Below are 18,080 nucleotides of genomic sequence, written 5' to 3'. Positions count from 1 at the left end.
AAGCTAGCAATGTTTCCATGGGAGTAATTACCATTAACCCCCCACCCCCACCCCCAAAAAAGCTGAAATAACAAGCATGTGTAATATTATATTGCTGCTCAGTTATTAAAAAAGACAAAATATTGTGTGTTATTTAAAAGTGTCATTGTATAAATACTGTGACTATAGTAGAAACAGTGATTAGGGAAAGAATTCTGGGCTTGTTTTTTTCCCATTAATAGTGGACAGACCCCTGAAATCCCAGTATGGATATAGTTGCAGAAAAAGTAAAGTTTAACTAGTTAAACTTAGAAATAGGAAGAAGAAACCCTAAACATAACTTACACATAGTAGATATAAAGAACATGATTTATTCTTCAGTTAATTAAAAAAAATGTTTTCAAGGCTTTATGTACTTTTAATACCATCCTTTTCTTGACCTTTTCATAACATTTCTCAGTGTAAAATGAAACTTTAATATTCTCTAATGAAAATGTCACAATGGACCGAACAGACTCAGGCACAGACACAGCTTTGAAAACAAGAGTTCACAAGTTTATTTACAATTTTTTCACCAAAGTGTAGAATATGTACAAGGTGTGGGATGGGATGGAGGGTCCAAGGCTCCGAGGGATGAGGGAAAGGGAATCCACACACATCTCCTTCAGCAATCTCATGTCCACACTTCCTCCGCTCACACACACTCCTCTTCTGCCACTCACACTTTCACTCCTTACGCTCCAGCTCACACTGCCGCACTCAGGGATCTAGGAACAAGGTTCACAAACTTGTCCTGGACCGTTTTCTACATACAGAAACGAGTATTAATACGAGCCAGAAATACACAGCGAGCAAAACTTAGATTAAATTTATTTATTTAGGGCAGTGCATGTTAATGAACATACATGTAAAAAAAGAAATTACATGAATGTAAACACACCAGATTGTCCAAAAAAAAACATATTAAAAATGGACAAAAAATTCATAAAAAAGTTCATAATTCATACATAATAAGAACTCCATCACCAGACTCACACATACATACCATTCTATTCCCAAGTAAAACATTGAAACTATACAACTTATACATGATCACACACTTGATTTGTCCATAACCAATTTTTAACCTGTGCCTTAAACAAGTTGATTAAGTTGATTAAGTTGTTCAACAATTCTGCTATGATACGCTCACAGCCTCAAATAGTGGCCGAGGAGACAGGACTAAAAAGCAGCAGGTAGTGGCAATCAGAGCAGGTGTGTGGGCCAAAGGCGGGAGCCCAATAATGAGCTCCGCCCAGGCAGGCAGGCGACAGCGAGGAGAAGAGAGCCCAATAAGCATAACCTGCCAAATGCATCCACGATTCTGTTTGTTTGTTTTTGTTTTGTTTTTTGTTGTTTTTAAAATGGTCTGTCTCATAGCATCACATTTATATGAGAGAAAAACGCATCCAAGACTAAGATTAGGTTGAGCAATCTTGGTTTATTCAAAGAACAGTTAATTTGGTTCCAGGACACAAACTCTGGGACAGACACTTACTACCACAATCTGTTTCCATTGAACGGATTTAGGGATGGTTTGATGGAGTGGTGCATTCAATTTCCTGGAGAGTTAATCTGAGAAGTTAGCTGCACTATGCTCTACACTGGAAGGCCACTGGCAATTGTCATCTAATAAACAAACATGCTTGTATTAGATTCTGTAGAAACACATGGAAATGAGAGAGTCTATTTTAAGTTAATAGAAAGTGTAAATAATATTTCAAGTAGTGGCTGCTCAACACCTCTAAATGTAAAACACAGAAAAAGAGAGTAGTCGGTCTAAGAATGTCAGTATCTATTGTGTGGTTGTGTTGTTCAACAAGCAGATCATATCTCTCTGTTGCCGTTGTGTCTTTCTGAAAAGCCCAAAAGCTTTGGTCTCTAGGAATAATGCAGCAAAATCAATCCTCTTTACAGAGCTGCAGCTGGTCCCTTAAAATCTTCAGGGGGTTTTTTCCCTTTCTTTTAAGCTAAAAGCATAAGAAACACTTATTTATTGACTAAGTAAGGTAGCTGTGTGTGCTCATCAGTATGGTCCCTTTGTCTCTTCCCCTGCCATGACCAAGTGCTTAGAGGGTAGATTGAATTGGCCTCAGTTAATGATGGATTATTGTTTTCACATCCAGTTTGGTCCATTCTACTTATGGCTTCATAAATCCCTCTCTCACAAAATCAAAAAGAGAGGATTTATGTGTTTTTCTGATCCCTCATCATCCTGCTTTAGTGATCACCACTACCCTGTTTCCCAGCAGCACCTGGAACCATGGAAACTCTATGCGACTGTTGGCGTTCTGCTTGGCATTGACATCCTGTCCCTCATGATCTGGCAGATTGTTGATCCTTTGCACATCACAGTGGAGGTATGAGCGTTTTCATTTTTGGTTTAGTTGTAACAGTTTTTTGTGAGTACCCATGTAGATAACTTTGCTTTACTTGTAAACGTTTGTTTTCTTTGTTTTCATAAGACTCATAGGTCTTTTCTTTCCTTGCAAATTCTTTTTATACAACATAGTGCTATCTTGATTAATACCAATGGTAATGTTTCAAATTGTCATGTACTAAAAAGGGAGCACTTTCATGAGTAAATCTTCATGAGCCAAATAAATCTTGTGAGACAAACATTCATTAACTAAAACAAACATTTACTAGTTTACCTTTTATTCTAATTATTAGCATTATTTCCAGTCAAACATTTAGGCTTTTAGAACATTACACAATCCTAGGCTGTTGAATTTGTAGCTGGTGATGTTCTTGACCTGTGTGTTTATTGTGTTTACCTGTTTTTCTTTTTCTTTTCTTTTTTTATTGGAGCAGAAATTTACCAGAGAAGCTCCCAAAGGGGATCTTGATGTTTTGATCCAGCCCTTACTGGAGCACTGCAACTCAGAAAAGATGAACACCTGGCTTGGTGAGCAGAACACTAGCTCAACGTGCCTTCAATATTTCTCTCAAATTTTCTTTTTATCAAAATAGTTGCTTGCACTTGCAGTGCATTTCAACCAAGTTAAAAGACAGTCAGAACTGCAGTCCTTATAGTAAAACTGACCCATATACTGGATCTGTTTGAAATATTACCTATTCCAAAACAGCAAATACAAGCTGAATTGCTCCTCACTGCTACTATCTAATCAATCTGCAGGTGTGGTATATGGTTATAAAGGCTTACTACTGCTGCTTGGCATCTTCCTGGCCTATGAGACCAAGTCCATCTCTACAGAGAAAATCAATGATCATCGTGCTGTTGGCATGGCCATCTATAATGTTGCCGTAAGTTTAAAGTGGTGTGTGTGTGTGTGTGTGTGTGTGTGTGTGTGTGTGTGTGTGTGTGTGTGTGAGAGAGAGAGAGAGAGAGAGAGAGAGAGAGAGAGAGAGAGAGAGAGAGAGAGAGAAGGTGGTGTGTGCAACGCTTTGTGTGACATGTATGACTTTTATTTGGCAGTTTGCTTACCAAGTCTCCTTGTGGGGATTGTAAGTAATAATATAAGTTATTGAACTGTAAGTTCAAAGCAACTCCCTGGAGGTGGTTTTTGCTGGCAATATCTTTTCAGAGGGCAAAAATAGTTACTACGCACAGCACTTAGCTACACTAACTGCTTGCTAGCATTCAAAGCCCCTCACAATGTGGTTTATTTTTTATTTTTACAGGCCCCATGTCCTACGGCTCATTAATCTGATTAGTTAAAGTTAGCCTACAATGAAAGACAGATGTTTAAGCAATCACCTGCAAGCACAAAATAAAACTAATCTTCCCAAAGTCCCACACAGCCACAGAAATGTTTGACATGTTCAAAACAGCTGAGCTAAAGTTGTCCTTTAGTGAAGAAAGGCCAAAGTAAGAGCTATCTAAAGAAATATGAGGAAGACAACCTGATAAAAGGAAAAGGTCAAAATATAGCAAGTTACCTCCCTAACAGTCTTCTCTTGTAGTTATATTGTTTTGTCACTACGACTTGATTGACAATACAAATCACTAATTTCTGGGGCCATCTTTAGAACTCCATATAGACTGAAAAAGGCTGCTAATCCTTAATTATGTCATTAATCTGAACATTTATGAACAAAAAAAAAAAAGAAAAAGGTTCACATTTAACTCAGTTCTCCCCATCCTGACACTGGAACGTTAAAATGCCAGATGGCCTCTCCGGAGGGGTTGCGTCTTTTTATTAATTTATTTGTGTTTTCTGCTCTTGGCAGTAGAATCGCAGATCCTGTGCTAATGAAAGATACCACTACTAGTGTAAAAATACTCAAGTAAAGTTGTGCATTTAAAGTCCTACATTAGCTTAAGTGCACACATTGTTAACATAATAATATATTTAAACAACCCAAAAAGGAAGTACTTTATATGCTGAATCAGCATTCCAGCTCACATATACTGTACAATATTCATTCATTACTACTGAGTCATTTTTTTAATTTTAATGTTACAGCTGGAAGTATTTTTAATGAGTTTATATATACACAGTGAGTTGCATAATCAATAATATTATAGCATAACTTTGCATATTTACTGTTAATTGAAATCCTCCAAACAGCTAGAAACCAGTGATTTATTATGAATATACTTGAGTGCAAAGTGCAGTATTTTTTCTGTATACAGTCACAGTCCTATGCATACAAAAAGCTCATTCTAAGCCCGAGAAGAAACCCTGGTTTCCAAATATTGAAGACTAATCAAATAATGTTAATATTAAATACTTTGTTAAAATTGTGCTACTAGATTCTGATGTATTCTTCTTAATGCTATGACTATATTTGCTTTGGAACCCAGTCGATGTTTGTGAATCCAGTCATAGGCTCTGCATTTAGCGCTGTGTGAGAAACCATGTTCTGACTGAGTGAACCATACATATCAGTATGAAAAGAAGAAATGTTGATCAGTGATAATAAACTTGAAGAACTCAACCACATTGTAGGCTTTGTGTTCCAGATTTCAAATTCAAAAAGAGATTACCGTTATCTATCGGTAGGCTCACAAAACCCCTAAACAGGATTGCAGTTGAAACTGATGTGGGTGGCTTTGAAATCAACCAGGCGTCTTCCCCGCTAGCCCTGATAAGAAGAAACCTGAGTAGCCTTGCAGGTCTAATCACATCACACACACATACACACCAAGGTCAGACTTTGTACAGATTCACAGTGAGGCCTGAATCACTCTTATTCCATTTACTGAGCCATTATACTGGTTTAACATATTTATTTTTATTTGTTCTATTTTTTCAACATGAGCAACTGAGCATAATTAAACCTCAGTAAGTATTTGTGTTTAATATGTTGTGCTGTATTTTGATCGGTATTAAGTGATTGTGCAACTGTGTTAACCATCAGTAATACGCCATATAAATCATGGTTCTGTGGTTAACAATTAAAATACTTAATGCCAGGGGTGTTTTAGCCCATTTTGGGGGGTGCTTCAGCACCCCCAAAATGAATCAAAGCACCCCCAAAGATTTCTTACTTTTTTGACGATATTTGCTGTTTGTGTGACACACTACTGAAAATATAAAAACCATGCAGTACTTGGTTGAGACGTAATATTTTAACAACAAAAGTATAGATATCCCCCCAAATGATTTGTTCCAGCTCGCCTCTCCCATGGTCTGATTCTAGCGCCCTTTCTGCCAGAGCGATGGTGGCTGTGACACAGCGGAGTGAAGGTGTGAGTGCCTGGCTTAAAACAGGACATGTTAGTTGCATTTAACCTTCAGTTACTCTTATATAGTTAGGTAGGAGTCAGACCATGTTTCTTTTTAGCTGAAAAACATTACACCCAGGTAACCTGCAGTGTTGAAAACGTGTTTTCAGACGATGTTTACCCTACAATCCGTCCTACTCTGTAGTAAAATCAGCGACATTTGACCATCCTGTTGCTCCCATTGAAATTTATACAGCCTATTTAAAATCTAAAACTCAAAATTGTCCGTAGCATACTGTTGTTACCACTGTCCTGTTTGAAATGGAATGAGAGAAGCTGGTTATTTTATGTGCCAATATTAAACCCAAGGTACTAACCAGTTAACTGACTTGAGGCCCATTAACCTTGTAACTCCTCTTTTGTGTGTGTGTGTGTGTGTGTGTGTGTGTGTGTGTGTGTGTGTGTGTGTGTGTGTGTGTGTGTGTGTGTGTGTGTGTGTGTGTGTGTGTGTGTACAGAGAGACAGCCAGGTTCATAATGGATATAAGAAAGTTTTTTCAAAAACAGGAACCACATTCAGGTAAAAGTCTCAGATCAAATAATCTGTCAATCAAGAATAATGTTGGATCAGTGTTTCAATATTTATATCTCTCATTAGATTTACATGTGGTTTGGTTATTTGCCTTTTGGTTGAAAGTACACTGAGAGTGAAATTTTTTATTAATGATCTTAATAGTAATTTTTTCAAATTGAATCTAACTAAATACAATCTATTTGTGTATGATTGTCAGTCCAAAGAGGGAGAGAGGAAAGAGGGGAACATGAGGAGAAAGTACAAGGTCAGGAACCAGGTAAGAAAACAGACAGGGAATAGTGACAGGCAAAACAGAAACTGTTATAAACTGACAAAGAACAAAAACCGAATTTTACTCATACAATCTGGAAGTTGTGTTCTCCCTATATTAAAGCTGCTATAAAGAATCTGTAAAACAAATTGGGTTGAAATATTTTTTGGCCTGACAGAGACAGGGAAGAAGTCTCATCGTGACGAGTAAAATTTATCTTGCCTGACTGGGCAGCTCTCCGGGTGCTCAGCACCCCCAAAGCTCTGATCCTAGAATCACCCCTGCTTAATGCTATCTTTATCTATCCATAATCCTGAATCTATCTGATTTAGGACTATGTGTATGATGAGTTGGCAACACAGTTCGTATCTTCCTACGTTCCTCCAAACACACACAAATATGCCAAGGTTGAAGCTGGCTCATGAGCTGGCTCAAGCTGACACGTGCTTTCACATTAGAACAGTTATTTTCACTAATCAAACTACATTTCTTATTCATATATGGATCAAACATATATTTTGATTTATGTTTAATTAAAAATAAAAATAATGGAATATTAGGAAATAGCACTCATTTATTCATTTTTATTCATTTTCTCTTAGCTGTGATGTAGAGTCGAGGACTTATGGTGGAAAGGCCCTTTTAATGATGACTGTTTTGAATTCTACAAAAGTGCACATTTTGAGGAACTCAATTTGGCAGAATACATTCATTAATACAATATTGTATGTGTAGAACAACTAGATGGCAGAGAGAGAGACACCCTCAGCCACAACAAATGATTAAACACACTATTAAATCTTTATTTATAATTTGACTTTGAGTGTTATGGAGAGCTAGCTAAGAGGACAACATTCATTCCCCACTAACTACAACCCACAAGCCCAAGATATTGTGTGTGCCACTGTAGGCTAATCTCAGAAATAAATCTGTCTTATTGTGGACTGTGGGCTCTGTGCCTGGGAGACTATATAAACTTACCATATCAAAAGTCTGATTAGTATGTGTATTTGTCAGTACCTCTTAGGAGCCAAGGTAATGTAACTCTCAGTAGCATTCCTCTCTCCGGGCTGTGTTAGTCTGCAGGCATGGTCTTTCACTTTCTGTCCTTTACCAGTGCTACTACTCTCAGCAGTCATATTGGCATTTATTTGTTCATGCCCTTCTGAGAAAGCTCTGTCATCCTTGATGGCAATGCTCACATCCAGCCCAATTTGCGGACTAACTATACTATACAACTGCTGGACACACATGTTGCACAATGCTGTGCCACAACACATACCCAAGCTGACACAGCTGTGTTGTGTCCTCATCATCAGAAATAAAGTCATAGGCAGAAATATACACAAATCATATTCCACATTAGCACTTTTGTTAGGCAGTGTTACGCTCACATATTTGCTTGCTTCTTGTAGAAGTCTACTATCTTCTGATTTTTTGAAGAGGAATCAGTCAATGTACAGAAGGTTAATTTTCTCTTTGAAAATCACTTAAGAGAGTTACTTTTCAGGCATACAATACTGAGTAACAATAATGGCCTAATTAAACCCCGTAGGGTTCCTTTAAGGTTTGATATTCCTTACTCTGAGAGAAAAGAAGGCTGTTACTGAGGTTGCAGCTTCTAAATGATGGAACAACAAGCAGAATTTAAAAATTCTTAATAGTCAGTTGTTGAGCTTTTTTATGTGTATAGGAAACACCACCGTGTTTTCGGGCAAGATGGCACCTGTGTTTGGCTTTGCCACTGCTACAGCTTGCTGGAGGCAACAGTGTAGTTTTTCATTGTCGTCAGTCGTCATTTGCAATATAATTTTTGCTCTTTTGTGTTCTGACTTTGCTTCTGCTGCTTCAATTTATGATTGGGTTACACTGTTAAAATCAAAGATTCAATGGAGAGCTACTGTGACAGCTGGGAGAGCTACAGGAAAACTTTTCCTACTCCTTTGGTGTGTTCCTCACCTGAGTGCGTGCTACTGTGCACAACCCACGGGATTTCCACCCCCAAGAGACGAAAAAGGGGAACGAGGGGTGGCATCCAGGTGAAATGGAGAAGGTACCGGAGGCTATCTTCTTGGCTGTGGGGAGACTCCCGGTGCCTGCGACCAGTTCCTCTCCTGTCGTTTGCTGGGGATGTTGCGCCTCCACCTGGGACTTGGACCCCATGGCTCGAAAGCAGTTTGCTCACCCTGCGTCCGTCATCCGTTCTCTGTTTTGCTGATGACAGCTATGTCTGCTCACCGATCAAGGTTTTTCCCAGCTCTGGAGTTGCCGCCCTGCCCGGAAGGTCCACAGGTGTTTAATTCAAGTGCCGCTGCATTCAGCTGTTGATTTCGCAGATAAACCGTCATCAGTTCGGTTCGGCCTGCTTAATGTTCGCTCCATAACGAACAAATTATTTATTCTAAATGATCTCTTTATTAAATTTTATTAGATTTTATGTGTCTGACTGAGATGTGGCAGAAAGGATTATGTCCACTTGAATGAAATCTGCCCGGCTACCTGCTCTGTCATTGGAACTCCGCGTCTTTCGGGACATGGTGGAGGACTTGCTGCTGTTTACCAGGACAGAATCACATGCAGACTGATGACCTCGGACTCTTTTTCTTCATTTGAATCACAGATGATGAAGGTCGGTTCTCTGAAAACCTTTCATTGTATTTTAATCTATCAACCTCCTGGACCTGCCAGGGTCTTTCTAACTGAATTTAACGTCCTTCCATCATTAAATTGGAGAAGGTTGTGATACTGGGAGATTTAAACCTTCATATTGATGATGCATCCTGTAACACTGCTGCTGAGCTCATCGCTGTCACTGAGTCTTTTAACTTTAAGCAGCATGTTTCTGGCCCCACTCATACTCATACAAAGGGCCACACAGTGGATCTCGTTTTCTCCCTGGGTTTAAATATACATGACGTATGTGTGGAGGATGTCCATGTGAGTGACCATAGCTGCATATTTTTTTAATTTGTCATTTTACTTTGATCCTTCACCTCCTAAGCTGATGATCCAAAGGCAGATTATAAACCAGGATGCTGCTAGGTTCTCTGCCATGTTTGACCCTCACATGGCTCATAATGACGTTGATTCACTTATCAATCAATGAAAATCTATTATAGATACAGTCGCACCTCCGAAACAAAGTGTTGTCAATTCTTCAAATTTCTGTCCCTGCATAAATGAAAATATTCAAAATTTTAGAAAATATTGTCGCAAATTAGAATGTTTATAGAAGGCTTCCAACCTCAAGGTTCTTAGGGTACATCTCAAGGAATCAGTTTTCTCACTTAACGACATGATACAAATACCAGAACTGAATATTTTGGTAATCTAATAGCTTCAAAAAAGAAAAATCCCAAAGTGTTGTTTAATACTGTTAAGAGAATTTTTAGGATTTTGGGATTTTTATTATGTTGTGCTTAAAAGTACGTTTCTTTATCTAAATATGTTTGCTCTTTCAGTATTAAGCTTAAATAGGTAAGTCACATTTTGTGCAGACTCCTAAATGGGGAAGTTACATACACTCTGTACTCCACAGGAAGCCTGCACGCAGCACGGGTCTATTTTATCTCTTCCTGTACGTCTCTGAGAATGCTATGAGTAAAAAGGCTGACAACTATTGCACGGTGCGAGTCTCCCTCAGGCTCACCCGTGTACACGTTAACCTGTCTGAGCGTCTTTATTCAGACAGGTTAACGTGTACACGGGTTATATAATTAAATTATATTAAGAATATTGTCTCTCCTGATATTCTTCCTGTACCAATCTATACTAAATCTGATTGTAAAAACTTCATTATTTTTCATTAGTGTGTTTGACTCTATTGGCCCCTGTATTCTGGAAATAATTAATACTTCTCTTTATACTGGCTCAGTTCCCAGCTATTGTAAACAAGCTATTGTTGAACCAATATTAAAGAAACCAAATTTGGACCCATCTCTTCCAAGCAGTTACAGGCCAATATCAAAATTACCATTGGTGTCAAAGATCTTGGAAAAAACAGTCGCAGAACAACTTAACAACTTTTTGGAGAAAAACAATGTTCTGGACATTTTCCAGTCTGGTTTCCGCAAATTGCACTCCACTGAAACCGCGTTATTTAAAGTGTCTAGTGACATTCTGATGGCAACAGACTCTGAAGAGTACACCGTTCTGGTTATATTGGGTCTCACCTCTGCTTTTGATACTGTTGATCACAGCATCACGATAAATAGGTGGAAGGACTTGTTCGGGATTACTGGTGTTGTTTTAAAATGGTTCATGTCGTATCTATCTAGGAGAGATCTTTTACTGTCTGTATGAATCAAGTGTTTTCTGAAACATCAGTTCTCCACTGACTCCTTTAAAAAGCAACTGAAGACATTTTTATACAAACGAGCTTTTAATTAATCTTTCACTATTTTATATTATTTTATTCATATTTCTGGTTTTACTGTAAAGCACTTTGTGATTTTTATCTGTGAAATGTGCTATGTTTCTTACTTACTATGTATAGCACACAGTAAAAATTGTCAAATATTACCTGACAGATTATGAAGTATTCCTCTCTGCATAAAAGTTTAAAAGACAAGTAAGGTTTCAGCTTTTGGTTTGAAACTCTTTTTACAGGCAGTCAAATGCTAATACACTGAAAATGGTTTCATAATCATCAACATTTTCACAGGATGGTACCTGTGTAAGGCTTTGCCACTGCCACTGCCTCAAGAGTTGGCAGTTCGTCTTGTAATCAGAAGGTTGCCGGTTCGAGCCCCGGCTCCGACAGTTTCGGTCGTTGTGTCCTTGGGCAAGACACTTCACCTGTTGTCTACTGGTGGTGGTCAGAGGGCCCGGTGGCGCCAGTGTCCGGCAGCCTCGCCTCTGTCAGTGTGCCCCAGGGCAGCTGTGGCTACAATGTAGCTTGCCATCACCAGTGTGTGAATGGGTGGATGACTGAATGTAGTGTGAAGCGCTTTAGGGTCCTTAGGAACTAAGTAAGGCGCTATACAAATACAGGCCATTTACCATTTAATTTATGATTGCCTGATGCTATTATCTATAAGATTCTATATAATGGCTCATGATACTTCATCCCACTGGGTCGGTGTTTCACATCCTTTGCTCCCGGTGGTTGGATCCTCTTCTGGTGACCTCAATGGTTCCCTCCTAGGTACACAGAGGAAAAGAGGAAAAGGGGCATGTGGCGGGGGGGGCTCAGCGGCAGGGGAAGGGTGGAGCAGTGGGATCAGGGTGCGGTGTCAGGGGAGGCTGACACAGACACGTGAGCTCGATCATCTAATCATGTCTCCCCTGTAAAAGATGTGCCGGGACCTGAGGTGTGGTGTGTGTGTGCTGCAGAGCAGTGTGGCAGCTGGAAAGCTGCTCAGACAGAAGGTGTTCTAACATACATTATAAAACATATAGCAACGTGCAAGCTGTGTGAGTGGGTCTTCATTCGTTTCACAGCTTGATTTATATCCCTTGCCCCCGGTCAACGATTTCCTGGACCAGATAGGCACTGCTCGCTTTTTTACGACACTGAATTTAACCAAGGGCTACTGACAGAGTCCCTTGTCTGCAGAGTCCAAGGAAAAAATGGTCTTCTCCACTCCGTACAGTTTGTACCAATTTGTCACGCTTCCGTTTGGCTTGTTTGGAGCCCCCCGCCACTTTCCAGCGCCTTCTGGACCAGGTGCTGTAGCCACATGCTACATACAATGCCTTGCAAAAGTATTCGGCCCCCTTGAACTTTTCCACATTCTGTCACATTAGAGCCACAAACATGAATCAATTTTATTGGAATTCCACATGAAAGACCGATACAAAGTGGTGTACACTTGAGAAGTGGAACGAAAATCATACATGATTCCAAACATTTTTTACAAATAAATAACTGCAAAGTGGAGTGTGTGTAATTATTCAGCCCCCTGAGTCAATACTTTGTAGAACCACCTTTTGCTGCAATTACAGCTGCCAGTCTTTTAGGGTATGTCTCTACCAGCTTTGCACATCTAGAGACTGAAATTCTTGCCCATTCCTCTTTGCAAAACAGCTCCAGCTCAGTCAGATTAGATGGACAGCGTTTGTGAACAACAGTTTTCAGATCTTGCCACAGATTCTCGATTGGATTTAGATCTGGACTTTGACTGGGCCATTCTAACACATGGATATGTTTTGTTTTAAACCATTCCACTGTTGCCCTGGCTTTATGTTTAGGGTCGTTGTCCTGCTGGAAGGTGAACCTCCGCCCCAGTCTCAAGTCTTTTGCAGACTCCAAGAGGTTTTCTTCCAAGATTGCCCTGTATTTGGCTCCATCCATCTTCCCATCAACTCTGACCAGCTTCCCTGTCCCTGCTGAAGAGAAGCACCCCCAGAGCATGATGCTGCCACCACCATATTTGACAGTGGGGATGGTGTGTTCAGAGTGATGTGCAGAGTGATGTGCAGTGTCTTTGGCTCTTGGCGAAGGCGGTCGCACTTTTCTCCTCTCCTCTCCCCCTTATCTTCCCTGCTTAGCCTCTTGTGTCCTTGTCTTGTCTCGTGTATTTTGTATTACTTTTCCCTGGAACACTCTCTCACAGTCTGTTCTCTAAAACCTAAAGAGGAATTATGGATTTGATCAACTGGTCCCTGAATGCAATTGACACCCTTTTCTCAACGAGAAGTCTGGGCTCGGGTGAGCCTGAGTGTTGAAGACATCTACCTATTCGGAACCATGATAACAGGGTTCTTGCTGATCGGAGCTGGCTTGGCCCTGGCTCATCGAAGATTAAAGAAAGCGGAATCGGCTGTTCAAAACCCCACAAGGCTGCCCACTGGGATTGAATCGATGGGACGAGTGGTGAGTTCTCAAAATGGGCTCATTGGGCGCAGCACGGATAAGATCTTGGAGAAGCTTACGGCTGCCGTGAACACTCAAAATAAGACCTCTGAGCAAAAATTGGATTACATCTCGGAGAAGCACTCAGAATAAGACCTCTAAGCGAAAATTGATTACATCTTGGAGAAGCTCACTGCAGTCGTGAGTTCTCAGAATCTGCTCTTTGAGCACAAGAAGGACAACATCACGGAGCGTAAGTTTGATAACATCATGGAGAAGCTCACGGCTCTCCAACAGGAGATTGAGAGACCAGTGTCGGACTGTTAGAACAGCTTTGAAATTCACATGAGTTGTTCGCACTAAAGTAAACACCACCATCACTTCATGCGGCTATCCCTTCGGAGCCCGCTGTGATCTCAAGGCTGGAGCTGAACAAAAACACCCTGATAACAGACTGTGCTTAGACTGTTCTTCCTATCCTACGCAAGGCCACCTGGGTTGGCTGGAACACTGTTTACTTAGCCTAGCAGGGCGAAGGACACTGTCTCAGCTGAACTCTGGACACATACACACACACACATATACTGATATACACTCATCCCCCCTCCCTTTCAAAACGCCTTCGATGCTTGTCCCCACCCGGGGAAGATGGCGGTCGACTGGACCAGCGCAGACATGCTGCAGGATGCATGTCTTCCCAATGTGTTGTTTGTGTAAGTTTGGTCAGAAGGTTCCTTTGTAAGTGCGCATGCGCCATTAGCGTGCTGCCTGCTGTAACCCTAATTTCCTTCGGGATTAATAAAGTATTCTGATTCTGATTCTTTTAGTTTTCCGCCACACATAGCGTTTTGCATTTTGGCCAAAAAGTTCCATTTTGGTCTCATCTGACCAGTGCACCTTCTTCCACATGTTTGCTGTGTCCCCCACGTGGCTTGTGGCAAACTGCAAACGGGACTTCTTATGGTTTTCTGTTAACAATGGCTTTCTTCTTGCCACTCTTCCATAAAGGCCAACTTTGTGCAGTGCACGACTAATAGTTGTCCTATGGACAGATTCCCCCACCTGAGCTGTAGATCTCTGCAGCTCGTCCAGAGTCACCATGGGCCTCTTGGCTGCATTTCTGATCAGCGCTCTCCTTGTTCGGCCTGTGAGTTTAGGTGGACGGCCTTGTCTTGGTAGGTTTACAGTTGTGCCATACTCCTTCCATTTCTGAATGAGTGCACCGTGGGATGTTCAAGGCTGGGGAAATCTTTTTGTAGCCTAAGCCTGCTTTAAATTTCTCAATAACTTTATCCCTGACCCGTCTGGTGTGTTCTTTGGACTTCATGGTGTTGTTGCTCCCAGTATTCTCTGAGGCCGTCACAGGGCAGTTGTGGAGCTGTTTTGCAAAGAAAAATGGGCAAGAATTTCAGTCTCTAGATGTGCAAAGCTGGTAGAGACATACCCTAAAAGACTGGCAGCTGTAATTGCAGCAAAAGGTGGTTCTACAAAGTATTGACTCAGGGGGCTGAATAATTACGCACACCCCACTTTGCAGTTATTTATTTGTAAAAAATGTTTGGAATCATGTATGATTTTCGTTCCACTTCTCTCATGTACACCACTTTGTATTGGTCTTTCACGTGGAATTCCAATAACATTGATTCATGTTTATGGCTCTAATGTGACAAAATGTGGAAAAGTTCAAGGGAGCCGAATACTTTGGCAAGCCACTGTATCTAGTGCCTAGTGTAACTTTTTAGATACCATTTGTTACTTTTCAAATTCTATATTTATTAAGTTAGTCAGGCTTGTTTGCACAACAAGGCTAAATAATTATATAAACTTTTAAGAATCTAAATAGTGTACTTTGGTAGAATTAAAAAATAAGTGTAGTGCAGGTCTATGATGATTTTTACTGCTACTATCATCTAGTTTTGATTCTGGTTCTGTTTTTGGTTAAGTCCTAAGTAGTCCTGATTTTGAACTGTTGTAGTCCTGTTTTAATTCCGGATCACTTCTGGGTCTGGTTGAATTGGGGTTTAGTCCCTGTGTTTTGATATAGCCCCGACTTTGTTCTGCCTTGCTGCTTAATTAAAAAACTAGTTTAAGGTGTCCTGCATATGTGATTTTTTTTTTTTTTTTCCTATATGAAGTCATTGTACTCAGTGAAATGAGACAAAATTCCTCCAAGACCATTGTGCGACATATAAGGTATAATGTATATATACAGACAATCAACACAGGACTATATAAAGTGCAAGTGTGCAAAAATTGCCAAAACAACAAAACAAATCAAAGACAATGCAACACCAGACAGAATGACACAGACACAAGACAGTGATGACACAACAGTGTAAAAGAAAACTGCAACAATGACAGTGGGGTGTGCAAAAGACTGAGCATTGTTGCAAAAAGTAACTTGATATATGAAGGTGTGTGTGTGTGTGTGTGTGTGTGTGTGTGTGTGTGTGTGTGTGTGTGTGTGTGTGTGTGTCAGTCCAGTCACTGGCGCTCTGGAGTCTAATGCCTTGGGGGGAGAAACTGTTCCGCAGTCTGGCAGTGAAAGCTCCGGTACCTCTTGCCAGAAGGCAGCATGGCGTTGTGGAGGACCCAGTGCACCGATGCATTGGGTCCTCCACAACGCTGGTGGCTTTGCAGATGCAGCAGGTGTGATGTGTCTGTGGAGGGAAGAGAGGCTCCAATGTTCTTCTCAGCTGTTCCCACTATCCGCTGTAGGGTATTGCGATCCAATACGGTGGAGTTACCATACAAGACAGTGATGCTGCTACGCAGGACACTCTCGATAGTCTCTCTATAGATGGTGGTGAGAATGAATGGTGGGAGATGGGCTTTTCTCAGCTTTCGCAGGACATAGAGATGCTGTCGGGCCTTCTTAGTTATGGAGCTGGTGTGGAGAGACCAGGAGAGGTTCTCTACCAGGTGAACACCAAGGAATTTGGTGCTCTTCAACCACCACAAAGGATCCATCAAAGTTAACTGGACAGTGCTCTTCTGAAGTCAACAATCTGTTTTGTTTTGTCCACCTTCCTTACCAACACGTTATTCTGAGCGTCAAAACGTGCATAGAAGTTGGTCAGGTAGGGAGGTGTCACCATCGCAGGCAGGTGCCATCTTCCTGTAGTTGGTGATGCCCTGCCACATGTGCCGTATGTGGCCACTGTCCTGGAAATGGCTGTAGATTCTTCTGCCATACGTGCGCTTTGCTGGTCTGATGGCTCGAGACAGTTTGGCCCTCGCTGTTCCCAGGGCCACCTTGTCACAAACTCTGAAGGCAGAGTCTCAAGTCTTTAGCAGCTCAGGCACTTCTACAGTCATCCACAGTTCCTGGTTGGAGCGTATTATGAAAGTCTTCTTGATGTAGCTGGTCACAGATGATGTGTGCTCCTCAAAGTTGGTGTAGTCACCATTTCTTGCAGCCTGCCTGAACATGTCCCAGTCAGTGTGCTCAAAACAGTCCTGAAGAGCAGAGGGAGCTCCTGCAGGTCAGGTTCTCACCTGTCTCAGAACCGGTTTGCAGCGTTAGTTTAGTTAGTCTAGACTAGTGATTCTTACCATGAAGCCACACCATGAGCTACATTTTGGGGGGCAGCGGGACATCACAAGTTATTATTTTAAGACACTACTGTTATCCATGAAAATCTCAGTTATAATACAGCTTCCCACCGCTTGGTGGTAGTGGTTTAATTAATCACCCTCAATAAGCAAGCAGAAGAAGACACTCTGCCTGCCGGTTGCTGTTTTCAAAATATATGAAGAAGTTCCTAAAACTGAAAAGATAAGATGAAAGTGACCCCCCCCAAAGGCAAAATGTTTGCGCAAGTACAACCCTGACTTCCTGAAGTATGGGTTTGTGAATGGAGGAAACGAGGCGGACCCGAGAGCCCAATGTGTGGAGTGTGGACCAATGCTATCCACTGAAGCCTTCGAAATTAAAACGGCATCGAACCCAAACATCCCAAGACAGCCGGTGAAATAATTCAAGAGAAAAGAAAAGACAACAGATGCAGAAATTGTCTATTTTGTCACTTACTGGTAACTCTAAATGTGCTTTAAAAGCTATCTACCTCATATCCAGACTTGTGGCACACAGTAAAAAGTCTTTCACTTATAGCAGAGCAGTTGACTTTGCCTGTCGCTGTAGATATGTGCCGTGAGATGATCGAAGAGGCTGCTGCAAAGAAGCCAATATCCATCCCACTCTCAAACGACACTGTGAGCCTCTGTATCACGGACATGTCCTTAGACATACAGCATCAGCTTCTGGAAAGAATAAAAAGTAGTCCATTTTTCTCTTTGCAACAAGACGAGCCCACTGATGTCACGAATGGTGCAATGCTGCTGGTTTTTGTTCATTATCGCTGGGATAGCAGTTTGCATGAAGACATGTTGTTTTGTGGAGAGTTGCCAACACGAGCCATGGTTCAGGAATGAATTGACAACTAGTTCATGGAGAATGACCTGGACTGGCAGAACTGTGTTGGGGTGTGCAGTGATGGTGCAGCTTCAGTGACTGGCAGGCATCTCGGCGTCATTAGACAGATTCTTGAGTGCACCAGAAGCTAAACAGATCAACTGTTTTCTCTACCGTGAAAGCCTTGCAGCAGAAAGATGTCACGAGGTGATGGATGTAAGTGTGAAAACTATCAACTTCATTAAAAATAATGGAGTGAACTCCAGATGTTTTGCCAAGCTTTGTGAGGACATGGAAGCAGATCGTGTCCAGCTGCTCTACCACAATGAGGTGAGACGGCTTTCAAGAGAACTGGACCTCAAGCGTTTGTTTG

General features: G+C 41.2%; 1 protein-coding gene across 1 annotated transcript in view; it reads left to right on the top strand.

The window, feature by feature from the left end:
- gabbr1b (gamma-aminobutyric acid (GABA) B receptor, 1b) overlaps positions 1-18,080 on the top strand; it is a 123,721-nt gene that overhangs the window by 87,371 nt on the left and 18,270 nt on the right. The window contains exons 13-15 of the mRNA XM_039605151.1: positions 2,271-2,378; positions 2,833-2,926; positions 3,158-3,285. Of these exons, the coding sequence (XP_039461085.1) occupies positions 2,271-2,378; positions 2,833-2,926; positions 3,158-3,285 (330 nt within the window). The remainder of the gene's footprint in view (positions 1-2,270; positions 2,379-2,832; positions 2,927-3,157; positions 3,286-18,080) is intronic.

Source organism: Oreochromis aureus, linkage group 22, assembly GCF_013358895.1.
Source record: "Oreochromis aureus strain Israel breed Guangdong linkage group 22, ZZ_aureus, whole genome shotgun sequence".
NCBI lineage: Eukaryota > Metazoa > Chordata > Actinopteri > Cichliformes > Cichlidae > Oreochromis > Oreochromis aureus.
This window is presented reverse-complemented; position numbering and strand designations above follow the sequence as displayed.